We start from the raw sequence: 17,661 nt of genomic DNA on the forward strand, positions 1-17,661 counted from the left end.
CCGGATTTGTGGTTGCCATGGGGGGAGGGGGAGGGAAAACGTTTTTTTTCTTTCTTTGGCTCACGACACGAAGAAAAACGACGGCTCTAAGCGACAATCAATCAATTCTAAAAATTGGTGCGAACAAATCGCATCCAAACGGAAACGGAAAACATGTCATCTTTGCTCCGGGATCTGAAGGAGTGTGTGTGTGTGTGTATGTGACCTACATTTCATTCCCGGAAAAGCTTCCATATTGCTCCGGGGAAAATCGCAAAAGAAACCCGTTTCCAGCTGGGACCGTTTGCATAAACAAATTTTATTTTTGTGATAAAACATTTCCGCATCCACGTGGTGTTGGTTTTGTGTGCTTGTCTGTATGTCCTACTGGTTCTTTTTTTTCGCTAGAGACGAATGCCTACGTTCGTAAAACAAAAATGCTTCAATAAAAACGTTTCTTCCAACCCCTTGATAAGGCTTATCCGATTGAGTGGATCCGCTCCGCTGCAAAGAGCCTTTTTGGGTGTTTGTGGACAACGCTGGTCGCGTTCTTTTTGACGGATGTTTCATCCTCCTCATGGCATACACAAACACACGCAAGGACACACCAGCAGCACAAGGATGATTGTATTTTTAATCCAACACCCGAAACGAAACAACCAAACATCGTTCGGATGCATCCTGGCAAAGGACGACGCTTCCGGTTAGCAACCGGTGCATTTTCCGGCCATCCGGCTGATGTTTGCCGTGCGGTGGAAAAACTAACACGCGGTTGCGGATGCAGCCGTAACGGGAATCGGGTCCAGGAAGGAACCGTTTTCTAGGTTATACATTCCGCTTTGCCTTTGCCTGGTGTGGTTTTTTTTCTCCCCGTGGAACGTGCTGCTTGGAAAAAGCTCCTTCTCTGGATCGAAAACGGATGACCAACCGTGCGTGAATTTTCGGCTGTTAGCAGCGAGGAGGACGCCGGTCTATTTGCCAAATGCCCGCATAAAAGCAAAAATCGCACCCGTTTTTGACGAAAAGCGGTTGGGAAAAAGCATAGAAACGTCACGTGCGCCTTCTGGCGACTTTCCAGCCAGTTTTGTGTTTCGAGTGCTCGAGGACGTGCTTTAAACAAAGAGAGGAAAGAACCAACAAGCATAGCTGTTCGAGGGGATTGGGAAAAAGGATGCCTAACACGAGCTGAAAAGAGAATAAACAGAAATATCCCCGTTGACACACACATCATTCACATTTCAACCACGCATCAACCTGATCATAATGTTCATTTTTTGTCTTTTAGTGCCAGCTTTGACATGAAGAATATTAGTCTGAGTGACCAATACCATGCGAGGAATGACGACGTCGCAAAACGACTGAATATGACCAACAGGCTCGAACAAAAACGATCTGAATGACGGCAGGAATGTTGGCTTCCTTCCCCAAATGGTCAACGCACCCTCCTTCCGGCCACTCACATCCTGTTCCGTCGGCAGCAGGAGTTCGATCCGATCCGGTGGACAGTTTTTTTTCTGACCGGGGGGCGTCAAGGGAACTCTCCACAACAACGACACTTTCCGGTGCGGAAGCAATAGAATCGAGTCCCGGGTTTCTCACCGGACACCCCGGTCGATGTTGTTTTGCGAACCACCCGGTTCGCTCCGGGAAAGATACTCGAACAGGGGACGAATATCGTTTGGAGAAGCATCACATTGACATCATTTGTGTGTGTGTGTGGGTGTGGGTCTTGTCGGACAGACCAAACTATCGCCGGACGTCGGTGGACATGATAATTGCGTCCTTTTGTTCGGCGTGTACATCCCGTTGTTATCCCTCCCGTTCCGAAACCCGAGGTTCCCGGAACGCAATTCCGTTCGAATCCTACCCGGCACAGCTGAGAGATGAAAGGCCACTACAAAGGGACAGGCACATGGTTTCCGTACGACGGAGTCGCTGATCCTCTGATGGGATTTGTTTCCGAAGCTGTTTTATCGGGCGGCTTAAGCCCCCTGTAATCCTCGGCTCGGGCTGTGGTGGTAATGGTGGGCACCTGTCTAGGATTATCGGTGTCCGCAGGGTTGCGTTTAGGCCGCCTCACCGTGTGGTGTACGGAACGATTCGCCAAACTGGAGCATCATTAGAACCGGATGAGTCCGGAATGAAGGTGACGTTGGTGTTGCGTGCCTACGCTTCCGGCAAACCCAAGGGAAACCAATTGCTCCGTCAGAAGCTTTTCAATTGTAATACCCGCCGAAGGCGCTCTCCTGTTTGCTTATTAGTGGCGGGAACGGTCGAGCCTTCCGGTTCGGGACCTAATGATTCGCACGACTAAGCTCCTCGCTGACAAACATCGACAATATGGTCGTGTTCCCTTTTTTTGTTTGTTGTTGCGCTAAATCCTTTTATTGCTAACCATGCACCTTCGTTCGTAGGGCAAACATGGTGGGTTTTTTTTTGTATGGAACTTTCGGGTTCTGGTGGAATGCTGCGGCTTGTTTGTGTCATTAATACAACGCGTATAAAGCGGGGCCCTGATTTTGTTTGCTCGCGGTCAACAAAAGCCACAATTTGGTGTTGCTCTTGCGGGGGTTTTGGTGGAAAATTAATTCCCATTAACCGATACGAAGCGCAGGTGCGGCGGGAAACCGTGGACCAGCAGTTTGTTGGTCAAAGGTTTACGTTCGGTGTTCTCGCGAGGTTTTGCGGTGGAATCGCAAACGCAAACAATTTGTTTAAAAAACTACGTACGATGTGTGAACATTAAAATATGGTTAGAAATTGAATGTTGGACCATCGGATGCCGTTTGTGTTGATGTTACTTTTTCGCTTTTCTACAGCGTCCATTTGGTGACACAACCGCAAACTCTATCGCGTGTGTGTTTATCTTCATAATTTGGTGGTAAAATTTAATCACATATGGGTTCTTCATTGGGTGGATGTGGGTGTTGATGATCCACGTCCCCCTTTTTTTTCCTAAAAAGCGATCAAAGGCGTTCGAGTGCATTTTCCCTCCTCGTCCGGTTGTTTAATTTTGTCAAACAACTCGATTGCTGCTGAAATTGATTTTATTTGTATTTTATGAAACTAAACACACTAACCGTTCGTCCAGCGTCTGTTTGGATTTTGGGATGAATTGCACAAACAATTGTTAGGACTTTTCTCTCTCATTTATTCTTTCATCCAACATTATTGGGCAAGCAAGAACCACGTTGCTTATGACCGAAGAGGGACCTTTACCGAACCGGCCCGGGATGACATCAGGCGGATGATTTTTTTAATGGGTGTTTAATAGGCATTTCATTTGCACAGACGCTCCAAAGGTTGTCAAACCTGGTTCCCGGCGGTTCGTTGACCTTCGCCGGGTGGGTCGTAAAAATGATGTTCCTTGACATTTTTTATTGAGTGTGATTGGATCGTCGTCGTTTGAGTCGTAATGAGAGACGGAGGCTGCAGCCAAAAAAATATCATATTTAATGCTTATGTTCGCTGGAACCTGCTTTGCGATTACAGTCGGACGTCGATTATCCGGGGCCGGATTAACCGGGCGGCGGATTATCCGGGGGTCTTGCAACTGACAACTGCACAACCTTGTTGAAATGTTTCAATGAACTTCAGGTTAGTTTGCAAAAGTTTCTTAGCAATAATGTGTCAAACAATTTTTGTCGGATCGAAAATAGCAATAAAAATTATCATAGAAAAATAATTCAAACATTTTTTATGATTAATCAACTAACTGGAACTGGTCAAAAGTGAACTAGCAGAGACTCAAACCAGGTATAAACGTATTTTAGTATATGTTCGATTATCCGTGGAATTCGATTATCCGGGGACCTCCCGGTCCCGACACCCCCGGATAATCGACGTTCACCTGTACTTTACACAATGCTAAGCACGTTTAAAGTTATTGCTTTTAAATACAAAATTTTATGCGCTTTATCATTACTCGGGAATTAAACGGGTTTTCGATTTGGCTTAATGGCGTCGTTTTAATGTTTATAGTTTCCTCTTCACGTGTGTTTTTTTCGTTCATCTCCGTTTAATCTTCCCAAGCAGCAGCATCAACATTACAACAACAATCGAATTAAATTTGACGCGGGTGCGGTGTTTATGCTGTCTCGAAATTTAATGCAGTATTTCACGAGATGTTGCGCTTTTGAATGGCATCAAATTAGCTTTCCTCGTTAGGCAGGCGCAGTTCCTTTTTTCTGCATCCCCCCCATCTCGACCGCATGCTGTGTGAGACTTAATCCTTTTTTTTTCTCGATAAAGTTGTCTCTTTTTCTCTCTTTTCCCTCCCTGTTGCATTGCCTGCGTCGCACCTTCAAGCGCGCGCGAAAAGGAAAGCAAACCAATTTACAACCGTTGACACCTTCACGGTCTTTTCTTTTTGGAATAAAGCGAAGAGAAATCAGGGACCGGCCATGAGCGTGGATGGGGTGACATAGTTCGGGGTGCCCTCTCGGGTTCCAGTGGCGTCCCTTCGTGGGTTTACCGATGCCTATGCGTAACCGGTAGCGGCGAACGATCAAACAGGTTTCCGTGGCCGCATGCACCCGGTGTGTCCCGTTTGCCAATCCGCTGCCAAATGCTTTCAGCGGCTGCCAAAACGAATTAACACAACCGAGGTGCATGTTTTTGCAGTGCATCGGTTGTGTGTGTGGTACACTACCATGTCGAGGCAGGCGTGGGAAGTTGCGTGGTCCTCCCCGTTCAGACACCTGATCTTTGTGGGCGAATGGGGGGAAGAGAACGATGGGTTGTGGTGTGTGTACCATGTCTGCTCATAATTCGACCCCGACGTCAGACTATGACGAGCCGCGACCGAGTGCGTGGTGTGCATGATTGCATCATTACTTGGATGCATTTATTTGCATAGAAACAACACCCCCCAATGCATCGCATAGAGCGCTCTCTCCGTTGAAGTATTTAGGGCAACTGGTGCTGTCTCGTCCGTTCTGTTTCGTGGCGCAAAAAAAAGGTTAAACTTGTCCGCATAGAATTACAATGTATTCCACATGAAAGGCGCCATCATTAAGGTGGTTTTTCGAAAATATATTCAGATTAAAGTGCGCTCCTAAACCTATTCGACCGTGGTGAACAGCTCAATTTGTGGGGTAAATTTACAATTCTTCTCCTCTATTTCCTCGACTCCATTCCAACACCAATCACCAATTCGCCATCAACATTTTCGGCGCCATGGTGGGTCTATGCGTGACTGCTTTGCATGCGTACTTGTTGTGTGGTCGCGATGTCCAATTTATTTGCAAACCATTTGAATTTGTCAGCATTCAACCACCGTTTTCGGGTGCACTTGTTTTTTTTTATGCCCGTTCGGTTGTTTGTTGTTTGTTTTTCCCATACCGATGGGATATTTCACAAGCGAACACCAACGAAGGATTGATGTTTATCGTGTTTTTGGAGCAGAGATTTCGTTAACATCTCCATCCGCAATAGCCTTGTTTCGGGTCGTAAATTTTCGCATACTGATTAGTGTTCGTAATGAAGAAATAACTTCATATACCCTTGAAAAGGCAAGCAAATTTATCGGTTTCATAACAACCTTCGCCTCGCCTTTCAACAAAGTACAGTAATTTACCCATCACCCCGAGGGGAGGGGAAACATTCACGCCCTTTTTGCCGCCGTTTTCGCCCGCGTCGGTTCGCGTTCCATACTTCATCATCTCCCAATCCCGCCCACCTTTAAGATGTCTCTAGTGAGAATATTTTTATCCCACACCGAGGATTACTTCGCCGTACCGGGGAATCGGTGGATAAAGTCCTATCCACTTTTTTTTTCCTTACGCATCCCTCTTCGGGACCCGATGAACCTAATCACAATCCGATCGATCATCGATGGCAGAACCGCGCCGGATGTAGGGAAATAAATCCCAATCTGGACCAACCGGCCTCCCGCCGGTGGAGAACAGAAGCAATCGCTCGCGTTGGCTGGCGATGTATTCCACGGGGTTTTTAGTTTCATTTTCCCTCCCCTTTTGTGCTTCGTTTTGCTTCCAGACGATCTGCTCTCATGTTCTTCGAGGGCTACAAAACAGATTGGCATCTATGTGGCACGAGAGATGCAACCCACTTAGAGGACGGCGACCTGATATAGGAATGGTAGCTGGTTGTTTTTATCGTTTGTAAATGGATGGTTTGCATTTCTGTCACGAAGAAAGCCCATCTGGGATGCAACAAGGGCCATTGAATGGTGGTTGCCACGATGACAAATGCGTTCGACTCGGCTACCAAAGTGTCTTAGAGTGCTATTATTAGGACGTCTATATCTGTTCATTATTAAAGGCTGGATGTTTTGGAAGCAAGATTTTTTTTTAATGTTTATCCTTAGTCAATTTTCTTTCTCTCTACAAACGAAAGCCTTGGAAGTCTTTAACTCGTATTATTTGTCCATCCTATTTGCAAACGACGCCCGAAAATAAAATAACGTGCCTATTTGTCCCGATCGCAACTGATCCTCGGCCTATTCAGGTGGTTTCCTATTTTTTCTTCTTCCTCTATCATCCCATTGCATTTCGAAAATGACAGTTTATGCCACCATGACCAACCGGCTATGAAAAAAAAAACACCTGGCCCAGCTGTTGATATCTAAATCCGTAAATTTATAAACACTCGCCTCACCGCCCGATGCAATACTATCTGCGGCTTTTTATGGGCCGGGGGTTCGCTTCGCATTCTTCGTGCGGTTTAGCATTATGGGATTATGATGGCCTTCTGGCTCATTCGCGCATTGGACGTTTCATGCGAATGCTATATTCCCTGCGGTATTTTTATAACCCGGTCGCACAAAACTCGCCAACGGAAGCCCATTCGAAACGGTATTTTGCACCGACACGGCATCGAGGATGACTAAACAAACGGGTTGATAAAGACAAAAAATATCATCAATGATTTACCGATACCGAATGGATGCCGCCGGGGCGGCACTTTAAAGTAAAAACCGATTGCCATCGGATGGGCTTTCCTTGGGGTGGGAATGTGGTGATTATAATGGAGGATTTATTTTTATTTCCACCCCATCGGCTGAAGCGATTTCGAGTCCGATTGTGGAGTCGTCGCCCAAAGTGGGCTTTTCGGCACTGGTGAACTGGTGAATACTTGCACATTTCACCGAACCCCCCATTCCGCTACAGAAGTGATGCGTCGAAAAGTGCGTATTAAAATAAATTTTAATGAACGCACGATCCGCTTTCAAGCAACGCTGCACTTTTAATTATTGTAAAACAGTACCGAAGCTTCCCACCGTAGGCGTTTTGCGGTGCATGAAAGCGACCCATGCCCGCACCCGGGACTCATTATAGGTTACTTTTAATGATGGCACTCATTTCCGATTTGTAAATTACACTCGCACCACTTCCGCCCGCACAGAATTGACTCACCTGAAACCGTCTCCTTTTTCCGTGACGCTGCAGGAAGTGTTAATTTGTTGGATGGATTCTGAAAAGCGGTACGATAAAAGAATAATTAATTTTAAACTTCGTAAAGTCGCCCACCGTGCATTCAATGTTGTTTCATAACAATTAATATTCGATTCGAAATTAATTCAATAAAACCGAAATGAATTCCCCGTATTGTCTGTTGGTATAAAATTGGAAAACATCGACGTAATTAAATTGGAAGTTCTTTACAAGTCCTTTGCGGATGTTACTGTCCTCAATGGAAAAACCATTCTCCATTTTCAAAATGGTTCCCCCGAAAGGATGCGGCAAACCGGTTAGAAAATAGTCAACAGACAGGATGCAACAACACCGACCATTCTCCCGGTCGCCGGATGCTCCACCTCTTTCCAGTGACGACCCGCAAAGCGGACGCGGAAAATTGTCACGGCTCATTAGGTGTTTGTTTGGGTGTGCTTGTGCGGCGATAATGTGCCACTTTTCCTCCTTCGCTCCAGCCGTTTCAGGCGCATCTGCATCTGCCAGCGAAGTGCATCATTTTATGGTCGGGGTGGGGGCACCATTTTGTTGAAAACATGGCGAGTTTTATCCGCTTTTAAGTCACTGCGTTCCAACCGTCCGTTTCTTCCCTGTTCCATTTAACAACTGTTGGTCGTTTATGTAAATTTGCTAATGCGGATAAAAGATAAGCCCCGAGCCCCGAAGTGCATTCAAAACTAGCGGAAGGTTCTTTTCCCCGACCGTGGCAGTTCAAAATGGTTATCTTGTTGCAGTTTTTCACACAAATTTATTGGAAGTAGTTGAGATAACGGGTCGAGATTTTATTGGAGTCCTCGCTTAACGCTTACTAAATGAACCCACCGGAAATACGGTGTTATAAAATTTAAACCCACTCATGCGGGCGTTCATGAGCTGCGCATGTCATCGTCAACTTTACATTTCAATTACGCTCGAATAGATCCGACCGAGCAGACTGGCTGGACTGGCGCGGTGATGAACGATAAATCATAATTAACCGCCGATTGCGGGAGAACCGAATCCGTGCGTGATGAGTTTCGGTGAAAACCCTTCACCCGTTTTCCCCGTTCACCCCCGGGGGAGAGAGGGTGCTATCGATGTGTGTGATTTATGAATTGAACCGGGGCTTTCGACAAACAGAGGCTGGCCGGAGGAGGTTGATTGAAACGTTAGTTGTTTGTGTCTGGAAAGCCGCAGGTCACGTGCTAATGTTGCTCCGTTGGCTTCGATCGCTCGTTCGATGCGTAAACAAATTTGCTCTCCAACCGTTAGATCGGTTTGAATTCGTGCAATGTTTGTGCGTTTGTTTGTGTTGCCCGCGTGAAAATTCGATCGATCAACGAATCCATGAATCAAATGGATCCGAATGATGATTAGACTGCCCAGAACGATGGGTTTGTTGAAGGAAAACGATAAAGGCTCGGCCATATTTCTTTGTATTACATAACCTTAACTAAGGAGTTTTTATATGAAGTAAAACAAAAAATAGTTGTTTCGTTGAGACAAAAAATAGTTGTTTCAGGTAACTTTAAATTTTTTACCACCCAATACTAAACGATATGAGAAATGTTAACAGGCAAATCTAAATTTACTCCACCTGAGGCAGCAATGCATAATATTTCGCAAGTCCTGTTTGATAAGAAAAGTTTGAAATAGATTTCCACTCCAATCATAACACACACCTGATGCATTACAAAGGTCAAATCGAGGTCCGCCGAGGTGGTGTTCCGTAGTACGAAGCGAAATAAAAGGGCAAGTGAAGAAAAATTGTTTGGTAGAGAGAGTGAGTTTCCCTACAGGAAGTAGGAACCAATTCACATAAAGCTACCTTTTTTCCAATTTTACTGCTGAACGTTGTTTTTTTTTTAACTGTGCTCAAACGACTTTTTCCATGAGAACGACAAAAAAAATCCAACTTTGAGGTATGGGAAAGTGGGAAAATTGGATCATTTTTCACACCGGAAAATGATTTTTTCCTACCTCGAACGACTAGCTGCGGTTGTGCTATCGGCAAACGAACACACGTACATACACACATATCCCCGATGGACACAATGGGAATGTTGTTCCTTGCCACGATGCTGCTACCCGAACTCGATGGAAAAGCGGGAGTTTTTGCTTTTGTCCGAAACAATATTTGGCTAACATACATACTTTCCATCTCTCCCGCGTTCGTTTCGTCCCGCGGTGGTGGTGGTTTTGTTTGTGGCATATTTTTCGACAATTCTTTTTTCATTCTTGGTCCATCGAGCATCATCCCCATCCTCTCTCCCTCCCTCCCCCGGGGGTGAAAATAATGTGTTGCCGTTTCGAGCGAACCATTTCCTCCAGCATCGAATTCCGTGCCGTCTGCTAGTGACTCCCGAAATGGAAAGTTTTTTTTCCGTTTTTGCCAACGAACGAAGTGTGTATCTGCCGGCTCCTTCCCTCGGCCTCACCCTCCGCCACGGAAGTAGCGAAATTAGAACGGAAAAAGTATGCGAAATGAAAATCAAAACCAACAAGAACGGGCGCGGTTCCATACGTATGATGGTGTTTTCCAATGGAAAATCGCAGGGAATCCTCCTCGATCTAGTCGCTAGTGTGTCTGTGTGTGTATGTGTTTTTTCATGCATGTGGGTGTGTAAAGAAAAACAATGCCTTCCTCTGCACAAGGAGTTTTGTGGGAATGAATATTTACTCAACTAATCTAACTTTTGATGGAATACCGTTCCACCCCCCGACACGCCGACCGGCCGGGTGGAGCTCCGCCGGTGGTGGTGGGATAATGGAAAACAAATAAATCACCCACGATCGCGGCGGTGGAAAAACACCAACCGGCACCGGTGGCAAAAATGCTATAAATTATTTATTTAAAATACCTTTCGCCGAACGGTTAGAGTTTGTCGTGGGCGCCATTGATTTGGTTGAAAATTATACCGTTTCCCGCTGTCTGACGTGTCGCGCAGCTTGACGATGCCAGTTTATGAGCCTCATACCCTTACCGGACCGGAAACGGGGCTACCCAATAAAATATGCCAATTGAAATATCACCCGTTGGCGAACGGGACGGGAACAGCGGGAACCATTACGGTCAAGTGTTGATAATAAAATTTCAATACCGTCCCCGAGTGTCCACCACCAAACATTTCGTTGGTCCTTTTTTGGCGATGATGGGGGGCCATCCGACATCCGACGTTAAATCGGTGCGGTAAATCGGGAAAGCGGGTAACCAACGGTGCATGTATTTCGTATGAGTCACGAACCGCTCCACCCACGGACGATGGCCAATGGCATACGCACCACCGAATAATTCATCCCTCCCAGTCATCCAAGTCTGCTGCAGTTGATTACAATAATTTTCACGGACTGGTTTTGTTGTTTTTCATTTTATTTTCCAACGCTCTGTTCATTCACTGTTTTTTTTTTGTCGCAAAAGTGCTGCAGACTGCATAATTTGCATGATTGCTTGATTGTGTGGGGCCTTCGGTAGATGATGAAAGCGTAATAGCCAGTCATTAATGAGCGTATGGGTCAGTTAAAACGTTAAACATAGCTTTGACACTCGACTGTTTCGTTGCTGGGTGGCATTCCGTTCAGTGAATATTTCCTCCATCCCACAGGGAAGAAAAAAGAGCAGGAAACATTTTTTTATTCAATCGGTTCAGTGTCTGTTATTGAAATAAGTAGTTTTTACTTTAATTTATTACGCCAATAACTTGACTTTTATTTTTTCATCGGAGTTTCTAATACCGACTTTTCAAAAATATCGAACACTAGCTCGGTAAGGAAAACATTGAGAAAAGAGCTATGATTTTAATTCTTTACTTGAGAATTATGTTTTAATTTAATAATTTTAATAGCGGCACATTTAAAATGGTTGTTTTTTATCGATTTCCCCGCTTTGTATAAACCGTGTTGCACAGCCTTGGTGGATATACCTTGACATATTTGTACATGCTTGCTTTATTTGCATTAGTAAAACTGAGTTTCAATTGTAAAGTTTAGCAAGCAAATGTTCAACAACATCTGTAGTTTTTTTAAATTAATGTGTGGAAGGATTCAGAAGCAACGGTTCAGTATTGGTCGTGTTTTTAGTGTACAAAAAAAACTCTCTACGAAAAAAAAACCATCTTAAGAAACAATCTCCTTACGCAAAACTCTTTACGAAAAATAAACGATAAAATATCGATAAAATATCGATAAAAACTAGATAAGTTTTTGGTATAAACATCAAACACGGATCTCAATTACACACCATCAAAAAACCGGGACCACGGTTCACACAAAAGCTAGCTTCTGTGGTGCCCACTCCTCATCCTCTCACCGTCGTTGTTGTCGTGTCGGGCGCCAACGACACCACTTCTTACCGCCGCGAAGCCCAACAAACGACGGGTTTCGTCTGATTTGACACGATCAGTCAAAATGTGCGCCGGTCGAACGAATGCATCCATTTTCCTATTCCCTCACATCTGAATCTTTGCTTCGATCAGATCGATAGCGATCTGATAAAAAAGAAAATCAATAATAACCGACCCCTCGCGCCTTTCGCTCCCTTGTCTTTTTATTTCCCCTCCCGAATTTGTTTCTTCGCTCGGTTTTCGAGAGTCATCGCGAAGAAAGGGAACCGGCGCCGCCGAAAAGCCGCCGCTTCCAAAAGCGCGCGCACTCACCGAACGCGAACCTTGAACTGGTTCGAGAGCTCGGGAACGGGATGGCGGGAGGGGGAGGTGGCAGGGACTAGATTGGGGTAAAATTATGCTTCTCACTGACATTTGATCTTGTCCCGCTCGCAAACATGCGTAACGGCGCGGACGGTAGCCGCGGACGACTCCGGTCCGGGCCGGTGCCCGGCCATTGATTAATTGAAGGATTTATAGCATTTAAATATGATCAATTCCGTAACGGTTGGCTGGGCCGAGACGCCGACCGTCCGACCGACCGTCTAGAGAGCCGCCCGAGGCTGTTTTCTTGTGCGTTCACGGGGCAAAAGTCCGGTAATCAAACTCGCCCCGTGTCGTGTCACTTGTCAATTGTGGCTTGTACGTTTGGCGAACCGAACCGTAGAAGTTGATGATCGTCGAGGGGAACACTTGAGACACTCAAGACACGGCCACACTTGTCCGCCGGCTCAGACGCTTAACTCTTTTGGTGAATTAGAACAAATGCGCTGTTAATTGCACATTCGTTTCGCATTGCATGTCCACGAGAAAAAAGCCCAACACTTCGTGTTGCTTAACCCACCTTCCTTTTATTATGTTGGCAGTTGTCCAAAAAAAAGGGTCTGAGGAAAAAAATTCGGAACATTTTAATTCCCATCGATCTTATGACCTCACGCCGGATGATGGCTGTTTGCTTTTCTTCGTGGCCCGCTTGCACTTGACGCGCACAATGGAAAGAAAAAAGGAAACGGATCGGTGTCGGTCGGAAGGTTAAAAACCCAACCCAACGTTGGGAGGCCCTTTGAAGATGGTGCCAAAAATGTGTCCTTCGTGTTCGAGGAGGAGGTTTCTTTTTGCAACACCAAGAACAAAGCATCGCCCGCGGCTTGTGAAAGATTGAATGGGTGAATTGTTTGGTTTTCCTTTTTTCTTCAAACTTCAACGAAAGATTTGCGGACCGATCAACACTTTGCACTTTCACCCCGCGGGGTGCCCTTGTTACCTTTCTTCCCTGCACCTAGCGGGGTCCATTTGGCACACATTTGATGTAGATGCTGCGAGAGTGGATCAAGTTTATCGCAAACGACACGAACCGAACAGTCGCACGACAAATCGAGAGCCGGTTCGTTTGCGGTTGAACGAATTTTGGCTTCTTGCTCGGGCACAATTTAACCTTTGAGGTTTGGTGGTTTTGTGGTTTTGAAATATGATACACGATTTTGGTTTTCTGCAAACACAGACTCAGAGTTGCTCGATTTGTCGTCGGTCTTTTGATTTGTCGCTGGGAGGGCACTCAAATTTCGCTATTTTTTTGCTGGTGCCTAACGAAAGTTCTTCACGTTTTTCGGCGTTCGCTACTCCGCCTCCAACGGCCGTTTTTAAATGTGTCAAAATTGAATCGATGCCAATTGCTATTAAAATCATGCTTGCTGTCAGCGCTGAGCTGGCTGGGAACGAACGCGTTCGAGAGCAGCAGAGAGTGTTATTTTACGTGTGTTTTGTGTTGTTAAAGTCAATCAAATTTGTCCGGGCTGAGTGTGTTTGCACACAACTTTTCGTTTTTTTCTTTTTGCTCCGTTTTGGATTCTAATAAACATAACACACTGTGGGAGACGAAATGAAGATGAAATGCTGGCGAAGTAGAAAGCAACGAAGTAGGCCATGGTAGTTTTAAATTTAAAAATGATTCGTTTAAGATTCTGTAACAGATTTCAATGCTTGACATTAGGCAAATAATTTAATAATGCTCATACTTTTGAAGTGTCTCGTGCAATTGATAAGATCTATTTGTTCTATAAGGAATTTATTATCTTCGATGCTCTTGTTGGAAATGGAATATTCTAATGAATCCCTTTCCGGTAGAAACATAGACAACCTCAAAAACCTACATCTCGGTAAAACTTCCGTGTCAAAACTCGTCGCTTTGGTCTTTCGTTCATCAAGCTTGATCGATCTGTTGTCGGTAGTCGTCGTCGTCGTCGTCGTCGTGTTCGTGGTCGTCAACTTGGGCACTTAACGGTCGCAAACGGGAAGACGATCCTCGTTATTTACCCGTGCGTTAAGTGAATCGTGTGTAACAAATTGATTTCATTTCCGCACACCCTGCTCATCACCCTCCCGGGCACCATAATCTCCGGGCTCACGGCATTCGACTGGCGGACGGGGCGCAGTGGAAACCGCTCGACGACAAATTGAGCTACTTGGCGCGCATCCCGCATCGAAACGCACCGTCTCACCAATGCAGGCAGCCAGGAGGCCGAACGTACAGCACGCGTCGCCATGCGTGTCACGTGGCCGGCGTGGAATGAAAGTATCAATATTTGCACTGCATTTAGCACCTAGCCTTTTTATACGCTGCGTTGCCTGCCGCTCGATACGCAATCGACGCTGTTTGTACAGATTGCCCCGACCGACGACGACGATGATGATGCTGTTGATGATGGTGCCTGCCCTTGCGGTGTGCTGTCCGTTTCCACTTAAACGCCATTTGCAGTGGAAAGTAGCACCCGTAACCGCCAATTATTGACACTGCCAAAAGAGCCTCATGCTGGTGGGAGTATTTCTGAGCCAAAGAACAGTGGAAGGATGATGTTGGCAAAGTCCGGGAGCTGGAATAGAACTCATTATCGCCACTTGTACTTTAATGAAAATTGAATTCGGTTGTATAGTTTTTAATGTAGTTATTTAATTTCCATTTACTTCAATCACGTTCTCTTTTCATCCCTTTCCAGATCGAATCCGTCGACTTGGCGCTGAAAATCCTCGACAACTACGATGTGCGCGGCCACAAGATTAAGGTCCAGCGTGCCGAGTTCCAAATGCGGGGCGAGTACAACCCGACGCTGAAGCCGAAAATGCGCAAAAAGGAAAAGGAGCGCATCAAGAAGATGCAAGAATCGTAAGTGTGATCATTCACCGTTTAGCATAATTTGCTTTGTCATTTAACAGCTTGCCAATTGAGTGGCCTGATCATGTAAAGATAGACGCAGCAAATGTATTAATTTGTGGTGCTTGGATTTTAATACCGAACCAACTGGGCATCGTTGGTGTCTCGTTGAGAAGAGGTTTTTTTAATCTTACTTCTTTGATGTCTGATCATCGGATTGTTTTTAGCAACTTACCGCTAACTGGGTGCGCTAAATATATCTATGTATCGTGATGAAAATGGGTTTTACTTGGTCCCTGCCGACGCGGACATGTCGATAAAACCGTTGCTCGGAGATAAAAACAAATAATAAGTACATTGAATTGCTGCAAACGATTTATTACGTCACAAACAACTCCGAGGGCAAAAGGATGTTGTTGTTTGTTAATTTGCAATTTTATGACCCACCGTACGTGCCGCGAGCTCGGTTTGAATTTTCACCGACATTCACGTTAGGACAAACAGTATTTTCCCCCCACCCGGATCCGAGGTCAAAGTTCTATGATCGTCTTTTTCAAGCCGCGCTTCGGAACATGTGTGTTGTATTGTTTTTCCTTTTGTGGCCCATGCTTGAACACTACACCAAAACAGGGGGGGGGGGGGGGGGTTTGGGTTTTTTGAAGTACTGGCCGATGGCGCCGATGAATCGTCTCGGTACGCAACACTCTTGTGCCATAAATCTTTCCTCGATTTTGCCCTTTTTTCCTTGTTGCGGTTTCGAACGCTAACGTCTAAGGAAGGTGGCCTCTTCTGATTACGAGGAGAAAAACGAGGTGTAACCGACAATCATCCGGCTGGCACGTTTCAAGTGTGACTCATTACACCGGGAGCACACCAACTCGAGCGAGGTGATACGAACCACGCAAGGCAAAACGATCATCCTCGCGGACGAAACGGTTCGCTTGCACTCTTGGCACGCCTCAATTGGTCGATTAGCAAGTGAAAACGGATTACGGGCCACTCGCGTTTAATGCCACGCGCTTTCGCGAAACGGACCGGGTTGGGTTGAGATTTCCTTTCCCGAGCCCGACACGGAGCGCCACTTGAACTTGTATTTTGCATAACGTGGCGTTATGAAACGGGTTTTTACCCAGGAGTCAATTACCAAAGGTTGGTGAAGTGGGGGGGGAACGAATTTTACGGCCCAATCGATCGGCTCCCAAAGGGCGCCGACTCCGTGTCGTGTCATGAGTTGGCGTGTTTGTGTTTAACCGTCCACTTCTTACTCATCGGCTTTTTAACCGCTCCACCCAAGACTGTTCGACTGGCGGCCGGAAAAGATGCGCGGCGAGCGCTCGAAGCACGAGCGGATCGTCATCATCAAGAATCTCTTCGAGCCGTCGCTGTTCGATCGGGAAGTTCATCTGCTGCTCGAGTACCAGAGCGACCTGCGCGAGGAGTGCGGCAAGTGCGGGACGGTCCGGCGGGTGCTGCTGTACGACCGGCACCCGGAAGGGGTGGCCCAGGTGACGATGGGCGACCCGGAGGAAGCGGACCTGGTGGTGCAGCTCATGAACGGGCGCTACTTTGGCCAGCGGAAGCTGACGGCCGCCATCTGGGACGGGCGAACGAAATACCGGTAAGTGTGTTGGCCAACGCCTTCAATCCGACCTGGGCGAATAGTTAAAGGACGCTTCCTAAAGAATATCTTCATTTTTTTTGTCCCCCAGAATCGCCGAAACCGATGCCGATGTGAACCAACGGCGAGGCAACTGGGAGCAGTTCCTCGAAACGGGAGAGACGCCCGATGCTGCGGACCAGGATAAGGAAAGTGACAGTGGTAAGCCGAATGAAAGCCAACCGTCGACGAAGGATGCAAAGGCGAGTCCGGAAAGGGAGGGAAAGAAGGCGGAAGAAGACGTACCATCGAGTGGTGAAAGCACGCCGGAAATGAGATCCGAACGGGATGAGCAACCGCTTCCGGTTGCCGACGAACCGGTGGAATCGAAGGAGAAGGATACGGAAGGCGATGACAACGAAGAAAGCGATGATGATGATGATGATGACGATGGTGATGATGGTAAACAGGACGGTGGTGACGATCAGGATGAATAGGTCTCTATATGATGATTGATTGTAATTGATTTAGAGAATGGAAACCGACGTCTATCCTTTCCACCAAAAGGAAAGTAATAAAAGTGTTGCGTGGGACGGAGAGGAACAAGAAAAACAAACCCTGCGGTGGAGAAAAGATATAGAATTTCATTCCGAAAAATGATTTCCCATAGTTCGTTGAGGAATTGGAGGGTTTTAGGTTGAACATTTCATTATTTCATTGTGCTTTGATTTGGTATCAAAACTGGTTGTCATGTTTTCTTTTTACAATCACCTCCTATTTCCGTCGGTAGTTTCGTTATCCGTTATTTGATGAAGGTTTCTTTAGAAGTTTGGTAATACTGTGAACATTTGTGTGTGTGTGTGTGTGTGTGTGTGTAAAAAATCATTATCCAGCTCATGTTGTTATATATCGATATCCTATTCCCATTCCTTTTTTATGTGTATTTGATGTTTCTATTCACCTCTCTATTAGTGATCATTATTCATTATTATTTCGTTATTTACTTTAAAACACGCTAGTTTTGAATTCCTTTAGTACATTTGTTAATGTTCCTGTTCCTTTCCAAAGTATCTCTTTTAGTTCCAAACGAAATTCTGAACCAATTTGAATTTGTGATATCTTTACCTATTAACATTAATCACATAC

The 17,661-nt window shown here is 45.8% G+C and overlaps 1 protein-coding gene across 1 annotated transcript in view; it reads left to right on the top strand.

Moving 5' to 3' along the window:
• LOC131294306 (HIV Tat-specific factor 1 homolog) overlaps positions 1 to 17,071 on the top strand; it is a 51,797-nt gene extending 34,726 nt beyond the window's left edge. Inside the window, exons 3-5 of the mRNA XM_058322356.1 lie at positions 14,764 to 14,930; positions 16,213 to 16,536; positions 16,628 to 17,071. Coding sequence (XP_058178339.1) covers positions 14,764 to 14,930; positions 16,213 to 16,536; positions 16,628 to 17,012 — 876 coding nt within the window. The 3' untranslated portion in view covers positions 17,013 to 17,071. The remainder of the gene's footprint in view (positions 1 to 14,763; positions 14,931 to 16,212; positions 16,537 to 16,627) is intronic.
• Positions 17,072 to 17,661: the final 590 nt, after the last annotated feature.

This window comes from Anopheles ziemanni, chromosome 2, assembly GCF_943734765.1.
Source record: "Anopheles ziemanni chromosome 2, idAnoZiCoDA_A2_x.2, whole genome shotgun sequence".
Taxonomy (NCBI): Eukaryota; Metazoa; Arthropoda; class Insecta; order Diptera; family Culicidae; genus Anopheles; species Anopheles ziemanni.